The sequence below is a fragment of the Eretmochelys imbricata genome, chromosome 2, assembly GCF_965152235.1.
Source record: "Eretmochelys imbricata isolate rEreImb1 chromosome 2, rEreImb1.hap1, whole genome shotgun sequence".
In the NCBI taxonomy this organism is placed as follows: Eukaryota; Metazoa; Chordata; order Testudines; family Cheloniidae; genus Eretmochelys; species Eretmochelys imbricata.
Window position 1 is genome coordinate 34,917,884 of NC_135573.1, and position 17,189 is coordinate 34,935,072.

The following is a 17,189-nucleotide window of genomic DNA, read 5'->3' on the forward strand; positions in this document are numbered from 1 at the left end:
GGCTGTATCATTAGTGCCTGTTTCCATCTCACAGTGGTCTACCACCATTCCAATCTATACCAAACACTTTCTTTGCTTTGTACCCCAAACCGTTTCTGGTATTACTAAATAACACGGTTAAGTCCAACAATCAATACAGAGTCACAGTAATTCATACAGAAGGCTGCAGTAAATCTATTAAGACGAACTTTTCAAACCACCTTTTATAATGAGTGAAGATGTGTACCATTGGGAGTATAAAATACAGTAGAACTGCACTAATCCGCATTCCACTCAAAGAGCATGCTATAATTCGCACAAAATATTGACCAACTCTCCTTACCTTTCAGTAAAAAGTTAATAGTAGCACAGAACTCTTATGTTTTATAATTTTACATACATTTTTGATACATCCCCATAAATAAGAACCAACCTACAATGGTGAAATAACTGAAAAAATGTTTTGTGATGCATTCTTCTGGCCTTTATTCTTGTTTTTCTTCAGATGCTCCTTCATTTATAAAACACATTACTTCACAATGGGCCTCACCATGGTTAATGTGAAGTAGGACTTTATCCTGCTCCTACTGCTGTTGCCGGCAAAATGTCCATTGACTAACTGGAAGCAGGACTGGACTTCCAGTGAAGGTCTACTGTATATGCATATCCATATAAACAGGTTATTGTAAGACGTGATTATCAAACAGAACCTTAAAATCAGTCTTCAGCTGCATTTTCCTTTTTTTTCTTCTTTTTTTGGCTTGTATGTGGGGACAAATACTCCTCTTTACTCACGAGAATAATTCTATTTGACATTTTAAAAGTTCAGCTCCCATTTAAAAAAGAAAAGGAGTACTTGTGACACCTTAGAGACTAAAAAATTTATTTGAGCATAAGCTTTTGTGAGCTACAGCTCACTTCATCGGATGCATTCAGTGGAAAATACGGTGGGGAGATTTATATACACAGAGAACATGAAACAATGGGTGTTACCGTAACTCCCATTGTTTCATGTTCTCTGTGTACATAAATCTCCCCACTGTATTTTCCACTGAACGCATCCGATGAAGTGAGCTGTAGCTCACGAAAGCTTATGCTCAAATAAATTTGTTAGTCTCTAAGGTGCCACAAGTACTCCTTTTCTTTTTTCAGATACAGACTAACACGGCTGCTACTCTGAAAGCTCCCATTTAGCCATTGTCAGTTGGGTGTACGTATGGTCTAGTGGATAGTGCACTGGAGTTAGATTCAGTAGGCCTGGGTTCAACTTGTACCTCATCCACAGACTTCCTGTGTAACTTCAGAAAAGTCACTTTAACCTACCCTGTGATTCAGTTCCCCATCCATAAAATGAGGATAATACTTCACTACTTCAGAGGAGTTATGAAGATAAAAAATCCATAAATGATTGTAGACCCTCATTGGTGATGAGAAACATATTAGCATATAGATAATTGTCAAAAGAGTTAAGTGTGTTGGGTGCTGAGTTCTTTTGAAAATCTGACTCTTATTTAAGGACTAAAAGGGAGCTGAGCTTTTTGGAAAAATCTCACTCCAATTGTGGTGCTTGACACTTGAAAATCTGTCCCATCCCCTCCTGTGAAAGGTGAACAGGATTTTCCATGGTATGATATGAGACGTCATGTACAGTAACGTTTTATTATTTATTATCACACCAGTGTCATATAAGAGGTAATATAACCTTTCTACTCCTCTTCAATATTCCCATTTATATAACCAAGGATCGCATTAGCTCTTTTGGCCACACCGTTCCATTGGGTGACCATGTTCATTTGATTAACCTCCAGAATCTTTATGCTTTTTTCAGAGTTGTTACTTAGAAGGACAGCGTGCCTTACAGAAGTCTAGCATTATTACCTTTATCAAGCAAATTGTAATCTCATCAAAAAAAGATGTCAAGTTAGTCTGATAAGATCTATTTTCCATAAACCAGTGCTGATTGGCATTAATTACATTATGCTCATTTAAATTTTTATTAATTGAGTTCCACTTCAGCTGTTCCATTATTTCGCTCAGGATCGATGTCAGTTCTATCCTTTTTAAATATTGGCACAACAATAACTTTCTTCTAGTCCTCTGGAACTTCCCCAGTGTTCCAAGATTTATTGAAAATTAACATTAACAACTCAGAGAGTCCATTGGCTAGCTTTTAAAAAACTCTTGAATGCAAGTTATCTGAACCTTCTGATTTGAAAATCTCTAACTTTACTCTCTGCTTGTTAATATCCTCTTTAGTTACTGTGGGAATGGAAAGTATTTCATCATCTTCATATGATAGGAATACATCATCTTGCTTTTTCCCAAATACAAATGTATTGAATGCTTATGCCTTTTCTGCAATATTATTGACAATTCTACTATTTTCATCCAGTAATGGACCAATAACATTGTTAGGATTACTTTTGTTACTAATATACTGAAAGAAAACATCCTTCTTATTCCCTAATTCTACAAGCCATAGAGTTCTCTTTGTATCCTTTTGTTTCCTTTATCAATTTTCTACAACTCCTAGTTTTAATTTATATTCACTGCTATCAACTAGCCCATATATATATATATATATACACATATATATATATATATACACACATATACACAGAGAGAGAGAGAGCGAGAGCTGCTTTCACTTTCCCTGAAAACCAGATTAGTTTTTTCACCAGTATAATTTTCTCTCTTGACTATAGCTTTTTGGGGCATCTAGGAAAATGTTGTTACACAGTTCCCAATTATGATTCCTGTATTTCTTTTTAAAGTCTTTCTCCCAGCTGATTTGGCTCATAATTGTTTCCAACTTTGAAACTACCCATTTTAAAGCACCAAATACACATATTACTGATATTCACTTTCACCTGAACAACCACTAATTTTTAGTTCTCTGATCAACTCCTCTTTGTCTGTCAAGATTAGGTTAATATGGAATTCCCGTGTGTTGGATGCAACACTGTTTGGATTAGGAAATTGTAATCTATAATTTTTAAAAATTCCAAGGATGTGTTAGTACTGGCAGAATAAGACCTCCAGCATATGTCACTCATATTGAAGTCCAGCATGATTATACAGGTGTTTTCCTTACAGATTATACGTAAGTACTTAAGGACAATCATCCTGATCCTCTTTTCTCATGTGATTTGGTGGTATGTAGCAGTCAGCAACTAGAACCCCATCTTATTCTATGACAGGTTTCAGAGTAGCAGCCATGTTAGTCGGTATCCGCAAAAAGACAGGAGTACTTGTGGCACCTTAGAGACTAACAAATTTATTAGAGCATAAGCTTTCGTGGGCTACAGCCGACTTCATCTGATGCATAGAATGGAACATATAGTAAGATATATATATATAAGTTGGAAGTTACCATACAAACTTTGAGAGGCTAATTAGTTAAGATGAGCTATTATCAGCAGGAGAAAAAAACTTTTGTAGTGATAATCAAGATGGCCCATTTAGAAAGTTGACAAGAAGGTGTGAGGATACTTAACTTAAGGAAATAGATTCAATATGTGTAATGACCCAGCCACTCCAAGTCTCTATTCAAACCCAACTTAATAGTATCTAGTTTGCATTTTAATTCAAGCTCAGCCAGTTTCTCCTTGGGAGTCTGTTTCTGAAGCTTTTCTGTTGCCAAATTGCCACCCTTAAATCTTTTACTGAGTGGCCAGAGAGGTTGAAGTGTTATCCTATCGGTTTTTGAATGTTATGATTCCTGATGTCAGATTTGTGTCCATTTATTCTTTTGCGTAGAGAATATATGTGTTAAAACAGTGATCATTATTATCTTAGAACATAGATATCCTAAATGTAAAGATTATGGAGCCATAGCACATACCAGGCACTCATTTAATAACAAATACTATATTTAAGGCTGAAAAATTACTTCCCTCATAGACCTCTGTTTTCATTCGCACATCACTTTTGGAAAATAAATCCTTTTCAAATAAAATTTTCCACACCGAATACCCAATTGTGTTCCACAAACTCTTTCTGATCCTGGGACTTTTGCCATTAGTTTAAATGGAAGCAAGATCCGTCCCTTAGAACATGTCCAAACAGAAGTGAGAAAGATTTGAGATAAGGCAGCATGACAGCGTGAGCAAAATTAAGGAATTTGCCCTTGCCTGACAGCCTCCAGGGCACAGTCCATCTGCTCCAGCCCCCGTGTCTGCAGAGAGACCTCTGTTATTTAAAAAATTAATATTTTTAACACAATAGAGGAACAAAAAATTTTAATATTGAGGACAGTTTACACATACATTTACCCAAGATGGCTCCCCTGGAGCTGTTTTACAGTCAGTGAAGGTAAGGTAATCTTGTGAGCTGAAAGAAAATCCTAATAGGAGCTGTCTGTAACTGCAGAACATTTAGACGGAAAAAAATATTTTTTTAATTTATTTTTGTTTTTAAAAATGCATCCAATTGCTAAAGTCTCTGGACACATTGGCACAGTTTCATGAAGCAAATTTTTTTTTTTTTTTTAAGAAAAAGACAAGGGACTCGTTTTCAGATTTGGGGTTTTGGTTGGGACCTATCCTTAATTATAAGTTAAATACTAATAAATATCTCACAGCCTGAATCCCTCAGCAGCTGGGAACCTTACAAAACACCATGATGTCACAGCAAATAACCGTGAATTTTACAAATATAAACAAAGAAAGAAACCGATTTTTTAAAATTCAGCCTAGGTCAAAATAAAGTTGGTACCATTTAATGACTGTTCCACAGCCCTTGATGGTCACAATCCAGATCTCAGTGGACAGCTCTTGGTATCACATAAAGCACCATCACAATTGGTACTATTAACAACTTCCATCTCAGTGAAGAGATAAAGGCTTGAACAGGAAATGGATATTATGCCACCCTCTAACGCCGAGAGGTGGATTCTCTAAGAAAGGGCAGAGGCACATTGGGAGAGATGTAGGGAAGTTTGTACTGGCTCTTCCTATGCTGTACTGGTACATAATCTTCAAATAACCAAAGACTTCATTCTCTAACACTGTCAAGCCAGTAAATTTCATGAGCACTAGATTTACACAAAAATTGTACAAGGAGAAAATATTTTCATTTTTCCTGTATTATGTGTTTGAAAATAATCTTCTATTGTTTTTTATATATATTAGCAAAAGAATGAATACAGAATTTCATTTAAAGAACTAGAAAAGAGAGAGAGAGAGAGAGAGAGAGAGAGAGAGAGAGGCAGGAGCATGGCATGTGATATATTTATTCTCTTCTGTGCTACAAACATGTTATTTCCATGTGAAAGAATAATATTTAAATTAATTAAAGCTCTGATTTATTTCAGTAGTGGTCACTTTTCTAAGGACAAAAAGGAGTTTCCTTATATTCATTCTCAGTTTCCATCTTCATCTCTAGTATGTCATGATACATTTAATTCAAGAAATGTATCTTCTTACCCTTTTAACATCCGGGACAAAAATCACCAAGTATCTACGTAAGAATTTGCTTACAAAAACCCAAAACCTTTTACTTCTTGCTGTCCTCAAAAATATCCCCTAAAATATTCCTATGCATTTATTTCACATAAGACAATAATAACCAATAATAAAAATTCTACTCTCAAGTACATTCATTTTGCTCTAAAAACAAAGAAATCACAAAACTTAAGATTCTTAAGAGACATTTTATTCCCGTGTTAAAGGGAGTAAATTTAATGCAACAATAACAATCTCCAAAACTGTAAAGAAGCTAGAAGAAGCTGTTCCCTTTCAGAAGAGGTTTTCATGCAATTTTAAATTTACTGTAATACATTTTAATACCAAATCTTGTTTTATATAATACTACATTGCTTTGTACAGAATATAAACATATTTGTGTATATCATTAACAACATTATAAATGACATCATAATAATCAGAGATATACTGTATCTTCATTTTTGTTTGCATTATATTTTCCAGCTTCTGGTTTCAGAAAATTACCACAGGAGTTCTCTCCTCTTCATGCACAGCACACAGTAATTTGCAAATTCAAGCAAGGATGAAAATGTGATTGAAATATAGGATTTTTTTTCTAATGAAAAGTGTTATTGCATTATAAATTATTGCTAGAATACTTTCATGGCTCTCTTCTCTGACGCTCATCCTTTTCAGGGGAATGTTCTCTGTTTAGAAACACAGCTACTTTAAGGATATGTTTGGCTTCAAATATATGTTTTGCCCTTGGCAATGAAGAAATATATTAAACACAATGATTGGGGACAAATTCTGTTATCTGTAGCTTAAAAAATCCCACTGAATTAAACTGGAGGTTTGCCAAAGTGAGGACTGTAGGATCTAACCCTTTGTTTTAATGTGTCTTTACAACACAAACCAAGGTTTACCTATTTATAACTAATACCTGTTTGGAGCTCTCTCTCTCTCTCGCATGCCCATAGAACTGTTATACTGCCTAATGTTCCTCCAATAATGTATTTGCAGTGTTTTTACTGTTCATAACAGAAAATGTTACTGCATATTTCTGTTCACACATGACGCTCTTACAGTTTATTGATTGCAGTCAAAAGGTTTCTCTCTTAACACTGAAGTCAATGACCAGGGTGTGTTAAATTATTTATATCAAATGAAAACTGATAAGAAAAGTCCTTGAAAACAGCATTGGCAGCCATATTCATTTGTTAAACTCAGAGTTTGGAACTAGATACAGATGTTTGGCCACAGAAAACAGAGTAGAATACAGAAGCAAGCGCTACCAGACATAGGCAACAATGAAACTGGGAGCCTTTTGGTAACTCCAATCCTGCATTCAATCCTCAAAATGCGAAGGAATAACAACTTTTTTATTTCTAGTAGAAATATCATGGGAACATTACGCTGTATAATTTTCATGCAAGATGGACATGCGCAGAACAGCTGTCTGGTGAAGCATTTTTCCTCAGCTCTTATCTGTAGATTCCCAAGGCATCACATGAACACAGGAAGTTTTGTCCATTGAAAAAACAATGCAACACTGACCCTACTTACTGAAACATGAAGAAAACATTCTCAGAGTCTCCATTTTAAATTATTTATTCTGGATTTTAATTTGTTTTCTCCTACCTGGCCCATCCCAGTCATCTGTCTCCACAATGAGTTGTCCTGGTTTCTCTGACTGTGCATCACCATCTGATTCTGCTGTTTCCTGGCTGCCCTCTTCATCACCTGAAAAGAAGGAATACATAAAACTTAAATAATTTCTGTGACACTCAGATAGAATATCCATAATAAGTGTGCATGTGTGTATGTGAGTGCATATATTATACAGTATATAAAGAGAGAGAAGATAACATTGTTGACCAACTAAACACCCGTGAATAATCAATGGCTACAAATAACTATGTATATAAGGCTTGATCAATCAATCCTTGTGAAACCTCTCTTGGAGATCGGTGTGGACAAGAATGAGGACCTTTCTTATATTCTTTTGTCCAGTAGTTAGGGTATTTACCTGCAATGTAAGAGAGCACCAGTTCAAGTCTCCCCTCTGCCTGATGAGGAGCAGAAATTTGAACGGGGTATCCTACCGCTCAATTGAATGCCCTAGCCATTGGGTATGGGATAGTCTGATGTGGGTCTCTCTCTCTCTCAGCCTCTCCTGTTGAAGCTGTTCCACTTTGGATAAATAACTACAGAGTCATTGGGCCAGAGAGAAAGAGAGAGACCATGCATGAGAATGACTCTATATGGTGATTAGAGCACTCACCCAGCATCAAGCCCCCTATTCTAATGACTCTAATTATTTAACCAATAGCTTTAACTAGAGAAATTGAGGACACCCCATCTCATAATATCCCATAGCCCAGGGATACCGCACTCACTTGAGAGGTGGGAGATCTCTGTTCAGCTCCCTTTTCCTCATCAGGTGGAGGGATGGGGGGTTTGAACCAGTGTTCTCCCACATCTCAGACGAGTACCCTAACCACGGGACTAAAGTTATAAGGGAAAGTTGCAGCTTCTGTCTTTCCTCCCCCAGTTGCTTTGTGTGGAATTAGGCTCGCTCAAAGCAAGACTACCAGCAAGTGAGATAAGTGGCTGAACACTTGTCTTCCCTCAGTTTCTGAATTGAGCTGGGGCTTAGACAGGAGACAGGCATCCGGATGCCAGAGTGGGGCAGCAGCACATGCTCAGAGGCAGAAACACACATGCGTAGGGAACTTTTACTGCAAAAACATAGGTGCCGAGTGAGTTTAGGCACTTAGAAAGTTTGGTGGCACTTGAGAGGAGATCTTGTGAATACCAGAGGCACCTAAGTCCCTTTGTGAATCTAGCCCCAGTGTTCATAACCAAATGTGAATCCAATAAAAGGAAAATGAACACAGCATCATTCAACGTGGCACAAATGATCATGACTCAAAGGACAGGAAAATTGTAAAATGGAATATACTATTTGAAACATATGGGTCAGGGTTTTAAAGTCTCTAACAATGCAGGCAAAGAGGCAAACAGTGACAGCTTGCAAATAAACCATTTCAAATATATAAACATTGTCTCTGAAAATTAAATATCTTACCATAAAATACAGGTTTTCCAATTTTTATTAAACCAACTTTTATTATAAGTAGTTGTAGCATTTCAAAGCAGGCACACAGGCAGACAATGATTCTCAACCTTGCTCTTTTTATCCATGTTATTCCTATCAATATTAACCTCTTACACAAATTCTTCGACAATAGAACTACTGAACTTTCTCAGCTAGGAGTGTTACAGTAGCTGTTAGTCACCCTATAATGTATTTTGCAATCAGCTAAACCAACAAAGTATTTTTAACAATGAACAGTTCAGAAATGATAGATCTACTTTCTTGTTCACAACTGCTTATCACAGCATAGATATCATATATGTTTTCCAGGTGCTCCCTATAGTTAGGATACCTTCACAGAAGCCGCTCATGGAAGATAAGGTCATAAAAGAGATGAAAAATGTGTGAGCTTCATACACTCATGGTTTTATCATCAGACAAGATAGCTTTGGGTAAAGGACTGTACCAGTCACAAACATCAAACTACAGCTCATACTAGAGTGAGGGAAGATTAAAAGTTTGGAATTCAGTTTGTGCTCATTCTCCCTCACAGCATAAATGTAAACCTAAATTGTTAACATCCTTATATAGTTGTTCAGAATGAAACATCACTTCTCAGATATAACATTCAATACTGTTAAAAAAAAAACTAACAGGTTTGATACAGGTTTCAGAGTAACAGCCGTGTTAGTCTGTATTCGCAAAAAGAAAAGGAGTACTTGTGGCACCTTAGAGACTAACCAATTTATTTGAGCATGAGCTTTCGTGAGCTACAGCTCACTTCATCGGATGCATACCATGGAAACTGCAGCAGACTTTATATACACACAGAGAATATGAAACAATACCTCCTCCCACCCCACTGTCCTGCTGGTAATAGCTTATCTAAAGTGATCATCAAGTTGGGCCATTTCCAGCACAAATCCAGGTTTTCTCACCCTCCACACAAATTCACTCTCCTGCTGGTGATAGCCCATCCAAAGTGACAACTCTCTACACAATGTGCATGATAATCAAGTTGGGCCATTTCCTGCACAAATCCAGGTTCTCTCACCCCCTCACCCCCCTCCCAAAAACCACACACACAAACTCACTATCCTGCTGGTAATAGCTCATCCAAAGTGACCACTCTCCCTACAATGTGCATGATAATCAAGGTGGGCCATTTACAGCACAAATCCAGGTTTTCTCACCCTCCCACCCCCATACACACACAAACTCACTCTCCTGCTGGTAATAGCTCATCCAAACTGACCACTCTCCAAGTTTAAATCCAAGAGTTGTCACTTTGGATGGGCTATCACCAGCAGGAGAGTGAATTTGTGGGGGTGGTGGAGGGTGAGAAAACCTGGATTTGTGCTGGAAATGGCCCAACTTGATGATCACTTTAGATAAGCTATTACCAGCAGGACAGTGGGGTGGGAGGAGGTATTGTTTCATATTCTCTGTGTGTATATAAAGTCTGCTGCAGTTTCCACGGTATGCATCTGATGAAGTGAGCTGTAGCTCACGAAAGCTCATGCTCAAATAAATTGGTTAGTCTCTAAGGTGCCACAAGTACTCCTTTTCTTTTTAGGTTTGATACAGAGACTCAGGAATATCATTTCTCATATTAGGCTCCAATTTAATAAGGTACATAAGCATGTGTGTAATTTTAGGTATATTATTAGTCCCACTAAAGCCAATGAGACTACTCACATCCTTAAAATTATACACATGCTTAAATACCTTGTTGAACTGGAACCCTAGCAGAAATTACAGACCAGATTTTCAGCTTCTGTAAATCAGTATAGCCAACTACATCAATATATACCTGTTGAGGATCTGGCCCTGGGAATCCAATGGAAGCAGCTTACTCAGTGAAAATAGTGTTGCTTTTCTGGGATCCCTGCGACTGACCGCAGATACTTTGAAGGGAACCACATCCAAGTTGAAATATGTTATCTGGATTTGCATTGAACTTATTGCTAAATTTTGACAACATATGGATGTTCTAAAATACATGCCATCTGAAGTGGAGATCCTTGTAAAATAATTTTAAAATATAACTTTCTTAGATTCTGCATGCACTTAGAAAATAAAAAAGCAAAAAATGAAAAGCAAAACGCTCTAATGCTGATAGTCATGTAAGTTTTCAGCATATATGGAACATGTATAGTACATCCATATAATGCCAAAAATCCTACTTAAATTTATAATCCATTTGTTGTATGAGAATGCTGACCTTCAAAATGAAGCTATTAAAAATAAATTGAGAATGACGTTTTCATACTTCACCTTATTTGGTTTGGCGACAAGGTAGATAAGACTACAGTGGCTACGATGTTATGCTAAGAAATTCTTTCTTACACGCCTTGCAAGAAGGAAATATATAACAGAGATATTCTTTTCCAATGAAGCTGCCATGAAAGTAGGGCATTGGGATACTGGAGAATTTACAACTATCAGGGCCAGACTCTGACATCACTTATACTGATGTAAGCCATGAGTGTAACATGAGTGGTGTAAATCTAAAGTATGAACAGAATCTGGCTCTCAACATAGAACATAAATTATTCCCCTAGCTACACCTACATGAATGAGCTGAGCTCTTCTACATAGATCAATATGGTGAATTCTATTTCAAATGTAGTAACCAGTCATCTCAGCATTTTGCTTTTCTGAAACTATTTCTGTTATTCCTTTCTGCACTCTTCTTAACATTCAGTTTGGATAGTGCTGGTCAGGAGTCAGTGTTTAACCTGGACTGAATCTTATTTAGGATAACTTCAGGTTCCTGTTTGCCCTGGACAATCTCTCAATCAGGTTCCTCAACCACAGTATGGCAAATATTGGGGACAATCCATGGTACTTTCTCCTAAAGTGTTTCGTTTTTTTCATTTGGGCAGGGGGAGGCAGTGATAATGGGGTGCACATACAAAGGTGAGCACACAGTATTTAAACTACCAATTGCCAGAATCCGCTCATTGACCAGAAAGGCAGATGCAATGTTCTATACCAAAATCATCCTATCAATTTCAGACATTTCTGTCAATTTCAGGTACTACTGTATTCTTAAGGGTTGGATATGACCTCACTGTGTTCTCAGGTTCATTTAGTCAGTCTAACATTTCTTCTTCTCTATATCTTTGATACTCTGTTGATGACTGTACTGCTTAATTTTCTAATCCAAGTGTTTATCTGCATTAGAGAAAACCACCATCTGCACGACTGCATTTTCTGGAGAACTGTGAAAAATGTTACATTACTTAGTACTTTTCCTGTACACAATATCCCTGCCTCCTCTTACTTCCTTTCTCCTATCACTATGAGTTTTGAGTTGGCAGCATTTATATTCAGACCAATTTTCCTGAAGCTGTTCTATGAACACAACAAGAAATATCATCTGAGGAGTCAAGGTGAACCTTTTCCTTGTTTACCATTGATTCCTAGGAGCTCTCTAGTCTTCCCATCCTTTCCCCAGTGAACAGCTCCTCCAAAGCTGCAAGAATAATTCCTTAACTTGAGCCCCTATTTTAGGGCTTAATCTTGAAAGGCTCTAAGCACTTGATCCAGATTCAGCAAAGCACTTAGGGCCAGATTTTTAAAGGTACTTAGACACCTAAAGTTGCAGACAGGTACCTAGAGCAATTTTTAAAGGTATTTCAATGGCAGTTAGGTACGTAGGTGCTTTTAAAAATCCCATTAGGCACGTACCTGCATCTTTAAGGGTCTAAATGCCTTTACAAATCTGGTCCTTAATCAAGTGCTTAACTTTACGCATGTGAGTAACTAAGTCAATAGAATACTCACATGCTTACAGTTAAGCACGTGCGATGTACTTTGTTGAATCAGGGCCAGACCTCTCCGCATCTTGCAGGATCAAGCCTTTTGTTAACAGAATTTCAAATTTTGCCCAGCCATTCCTCCCCTGACGTACAGAAAAATATTAAGGCTTCCCTGTTGTATAAAAATGTGAGCAGTAGGCATTATTAGTTATTATTTGCATTTTGGTAGCACCTAGGATTGTCAATCATGGACTAGGGCTCTACTGTGCTAGGTACTGTATGTATGCAAAAAGATGGTCCCTGCTTCAAAGAGTTTACAATATAAGTATAATACAAGAGACAACAGGCAGAGAGAGAAAGACTGACAGACCACAAGGAAACAATGGGACAATGGTCTGAGCACACCAGCTGCCTAACTGCTATGCCATGGTTCAGCACATATGGAATCCCAAGGGTAAAGGATTAAGAGAGAGGCTGACTAGTACTTTCCCTATGCTAGCTTCATTCCCATGACCTGGCACAATTTATGTAAGGGCCAGGCAGAATAGCAATTCCTGCTCTCTGGAGCAGTATTGCCAACCCCCAAGCATTCCAAAGTCATGAGTCAGGCTCACACAAATCAGGAATTGTCTTAAAAATCATGAGATTTTTTAAAAATAATAAATTGTGAGTTCTTTTTATTTGCTGGGGTTTTTTTGAGCACTTAGGGTTCATGTTTTCAGGTTTTACTCTTCAACCATTAGGGCTAGAAATGTACTCATAAGAACGGTCATATGGGGTCAGACCAAAGGTCCATCTAGCCCAGTATCCTGTCTTCCAACAGTGGCCAATGCCAGGTGCTCGAGAGGTATCAAGTGATCATCAAGTGATCCATTCCCTGTCACCCATTCCCAGCTTCTGGCAAACAGAGACTAGGGATACCATCCCTGCCCATCCTGGCTCATAGCCATTGATGGACATATCCTCCATGAATTTATCTAGTTCTTTTTTGAACCCTTTTATAGTCCTGGCCTTCACAACATCTTCTGGCAAAGAATTCCACAGGTTGACTGTGCGTTGTATGAAGAAATACTTCCTTTTGTTTGTTTTAAACCTTTTTTTTTTTTGCTTTAAACTCTTTATTCTTTTTTTTTTTTTTGAAAGCTGAAATTCTCACATACTCATATGACTCCAGCAGCTGGGGCTTTCAGGGAAGCACAATATATCATAAGATATCAGATTAAAATTTTAAGAATTGGCAATGCTGCAGGAATGTAGGAAATGCTCCCTACCCTACTCCCTTCATGATAGCACTGATTAGGGATGGGAATAAGCTGTACAAAGGGGCACAGTAGTGGACTGTGCCTCTCAGGCACAATCTAGCTCTTAGATTTGTTCGAATCAATAGCTTTAGTGATCATTGAGGAAAGGAATTATGTTATTTAACACTAAGACCAGAAAGTACCATTGTCAAATTCAAATTAAAAAAAATAAAATTAACTTGTATCACATCCACCTGTGATCCCAGGTCACTTCCTATATTAATGTGTTTCTTGGAAGAATCTTGGAAAGAGAGGGAAAGTGTGATTATAACTGGGTATAAAGAGAGAGTGGTTATGATATTTTAGTTCATTCCTAAATAAATTCCTCACACTTTTAACTAGAGGTTCAAGCTTTCAAGAGATTTCTCAGGTTCTAAAGGACTGCCTCCTAAATTCCAGGACTTTAAGCAGTTTTGTGGGGGCCTCACCCAAAGGCATCCTAATCAGGTATCTTATCCTTGAGTAGAATAGAGAGATGGGTTCAAATAGGCCCAGGCAAGCCTCAAAGAACACAGTTTTGGGTTGCCTGAGCCTTCTCATAGTCTAGATTCACTAAAGCAAGAATTCTGTTATTTTTTTATTTTAAAAATATTAAGTTTTTTTTATGTGAATTCCTCTCCCAGCCACCTTTGCAACTGGTACAGTGAATATGAGTCAGAGAAGAGGAACATCTCAGGCTTTTAAATTTACCATTGCAATAATTTATGATCCTGTACTCTTCCCCTTGTTATATTGTCTTCTCCTAAGACTGTTTTCCACATAACACTCAGTAATAGGTGCCTACTCCTCACGAAGTGAAATTTTAAGTTGTCTTATTGGAAATAGTTTGTTGCTTGTATTTGAATTGTAGCATTCCAGCAACCTCTATACCAAGAAGCAGTTAAATCTCCTTGTAGTGAGGCAGAGTGGCCACCCACTGAGCCAAAGAGGGAAAACCCACTCTCTGAACCTCTGTGGGCAGAGCCAGGTCATGCTTGTCCCTCCCCCCGGGAAGTCAGAAAGTGGGACAGAAAGTATAAAGGGTGGGTCCTGGAGCTCAGTTGTGCTACAGCCACCGAAGAAGACAGACGCCCCCTGCCCACTCCCAAGCTGGGACACTGCAGTGGACCCCTGCTGAGCTGAAGACTGGTCAGAGCTGCTGGACCAAGGCCCTGAGGTGTCGCTGGGACTGCCACTGGCCTTCTACCCCAAGCAAGCAGAGGGGCCCCACAGATCCAGTTACACCCCAAAGGGAGTGTAGGAAGTGGTCCAGGGGCAGCTGACCAGAGACTCGGTCAGCATGTTGCAGCTGAATTCCCCGCTGACCCAGTGGTGGAATACTCTACCACCGTTAGGGCACTAAGTCGGGGCCCGCTGGAGTTGGGTGGGCTTGGGCCCCCTTATCCTCTGCCACCCCACCCCTGGATTGGCAGCCTCCCCTCTCTAGGCCAAGAGACGTGCATTTGTTGGCTGTCCACCGGAGGTAGGACACCCAACCCCCATGCTGCTCTGCCCAGATCACGGGCCAGAGCCCCTAACTGTTTGGCTGCTCTGCCCTGACTGTAGGCCAGAGCCTTCAACTGTTTGCTGCCCCACCATGACCGATGGCCAGGCCTCATAGACTTGTACCATTCTGCCCTTAAACTGTTCAATGCTCTGCTAATTCCATGACTCTAGGTGACATTAGGGTTGCCAACTGTCTAATCACATGAACACAAATACTCTTGCCCCACCCCCTGTCCCGCCCCTTCCCCAAGGCCCTGCCCCTTCTCTGAGGCCCCACCCTGCTCATTCCATCCCCCCTCCATCCATTGCTTGCTCTCCCCCACCCTCACTCACTTTCACCGGGCTGGAGCAGGAGGTTGGGCTGCACAAGGGGGTGCAGACTCTGGGCTGGGGCTGAGGGGTTTGGAGTGTGGGAGGGGGCTCCAGGCTGGAGCAGTGGATTGGGGGGTGGGCAGGGGTGAGGGAAGCAGGCTCTAGGAGAGACGCTCTTACCTTGGTTGGCTCCCTAGTGGCAGCACAGTAGGGCTACGGCAGGCTCCCTGCCTGCCCTGGCCCCGTGCTGCTCCCAAAAGCGGCCAGCACATCCCTGAGGCCCCATGGGTTCCCAGCCAATGGGAGCTGCAGAGTCAGTGCTCAGGGCAGGGACAGCACGCGGAGACCCCGTGGTCCCCCCAGGGGCCACAGGGACATGCCAGCTGCTTCTGGGAGCAGCACAGGAGCAGTGTGGGCAGGGAGCCTGCCTTAGCCCCTCCGGACTTTTAGCAGCCTAAAATCTCCAAGTTTGGCTTAGGTAGCCTCCGGGAGATAGAGCCCAGTTCCAGGATGCTCCCTGTGAAACCGGAAAGGTTGGCAACCCTAGGCGATACCCAGTGACGTAGCGAGGTGGAGTGGCCTCCCACTGACCCAGAGGGGGAGGGACCACCACTAACTCACTACACTCCTCCATGAGTTATGTTGCAATGATTATCAGAAAACAAAAACTAGTACCTGTCTATCATCCTGGGAGTCCATACCAATCCAGTTTGTCTCCCAGATTCCAAGAATGTTCAGAATATTACTCCTGTAACATCCCGATTAGCTGTTTCAAAAACAGTCAGGACATCTTATGTGTCAAAACAAGTGACAGAATTAGCTGCCACAAGTAAATGGTTCCTTTAGTTCTGTGTCATCCATCATAATCCTTCCAGAGATAATATTTATCCCATCAGGTCATAGATGTGGGACTCCTTTATTTTTTCCAGTGCTTTGAGAGTTATATTATTGCCACCATCCACAGCCACTTATTGGGGTGCTAAGCTTGTGCACAACTGAGTTCTTTGGACTTGGGTTGACAATGAATCCTCATGAAATGTTTCAAAACCTTCACCAGCATCCAAAACCAAGTAGAGAAGACAACATCAGAAGAAAAAGGTGGAAGAGATAAAAGGTCCCACTCCCAAAAAAATCAGAAACAGATATACAGCTGTAATACTCTATGCAAGCAAATGGATAAAAGTATGTCACTTGTGTATTTCATATTTTATGGGAGCTTACCTCTAATTTATTTAAAATTCTTACTTTGTGATTACCATGTCAAGTTAAATTTTCACAATTTCTAGGAAAGGGGACAGCACAGTACTTGTGTTGACTAAATAATCGCTTTTGGGGTTGTGGTGACTAAATAATCACAGCTGTGATAAAGTTCACAATTTCACTGTTCTTAAGGAGCCCCATATGTACTGACTCAAAAGGCAAGAGTTACTTTATTAAACTGCTTTGTAAACTTTAAAGCAGTTTAAAATGTTACTCTCAGCCCACAACTCTGCACATTTTAAAGCCATTCTCTGGTTAACTCTATCTGTTTGCTTTTTTAAAATCCAGCTGGCTAGTTAATTGTGAAATTCAGTTTTCTGTTCAATGACACTGCCCTCGCTTCCTGATTATGAGTAGGGTGTGCTTGGCCACGAAGAGCCAAATCCTGATCCCACTGAAATCACTGGGAACTCTGGCATGCATTTCAGTAGGACCAAGATTTGACCTCTAGAGACAACATCCGGGGTAGCAGCGAAAGGAGAACAGAGTAGTTGACAGGCAGTCTCCCAGTTGCTATTCAGAGACCCTTCAGTCTAGTGAAAAAATAACTTCAAACACG

The 17,189-nt window shown here is 39.6% G+C and overlaps 1 protein-coding gene across 2 annotated transcripts in view; it reads right to left on the bottom strand.

Annotated features, from left to right (window-relative positions):
- ZFPM2 (zinc finger protein, FOG family member 2) overlaps positions 1-17,189 on the bottom strand; it is a 429,791-nt gene that overhangs the window by 301,449 nt on the left and 111,153 nt on the right. The window contains exons 1-2 of one of the 2 annotated variants that reach the window (XM_077808864.1): positions 12,945-12,986; positions 7,047-7,146 (exon numbers count right to left, since the gene is read on the bottom strand). In XM_077808864.1, the coding sequence (XP_077664990.1) occupies positions 7,047-7,146; positions 12,945-12,986 (142 nt within the window). Of the gene's footprint in view, positions 1-7,046; positions 7,149-12,944; positions 12,987-17,189 lie in introns of those variants that run through there. The other variant, XM_077808863.1, reaches the window with a different exon arrangement.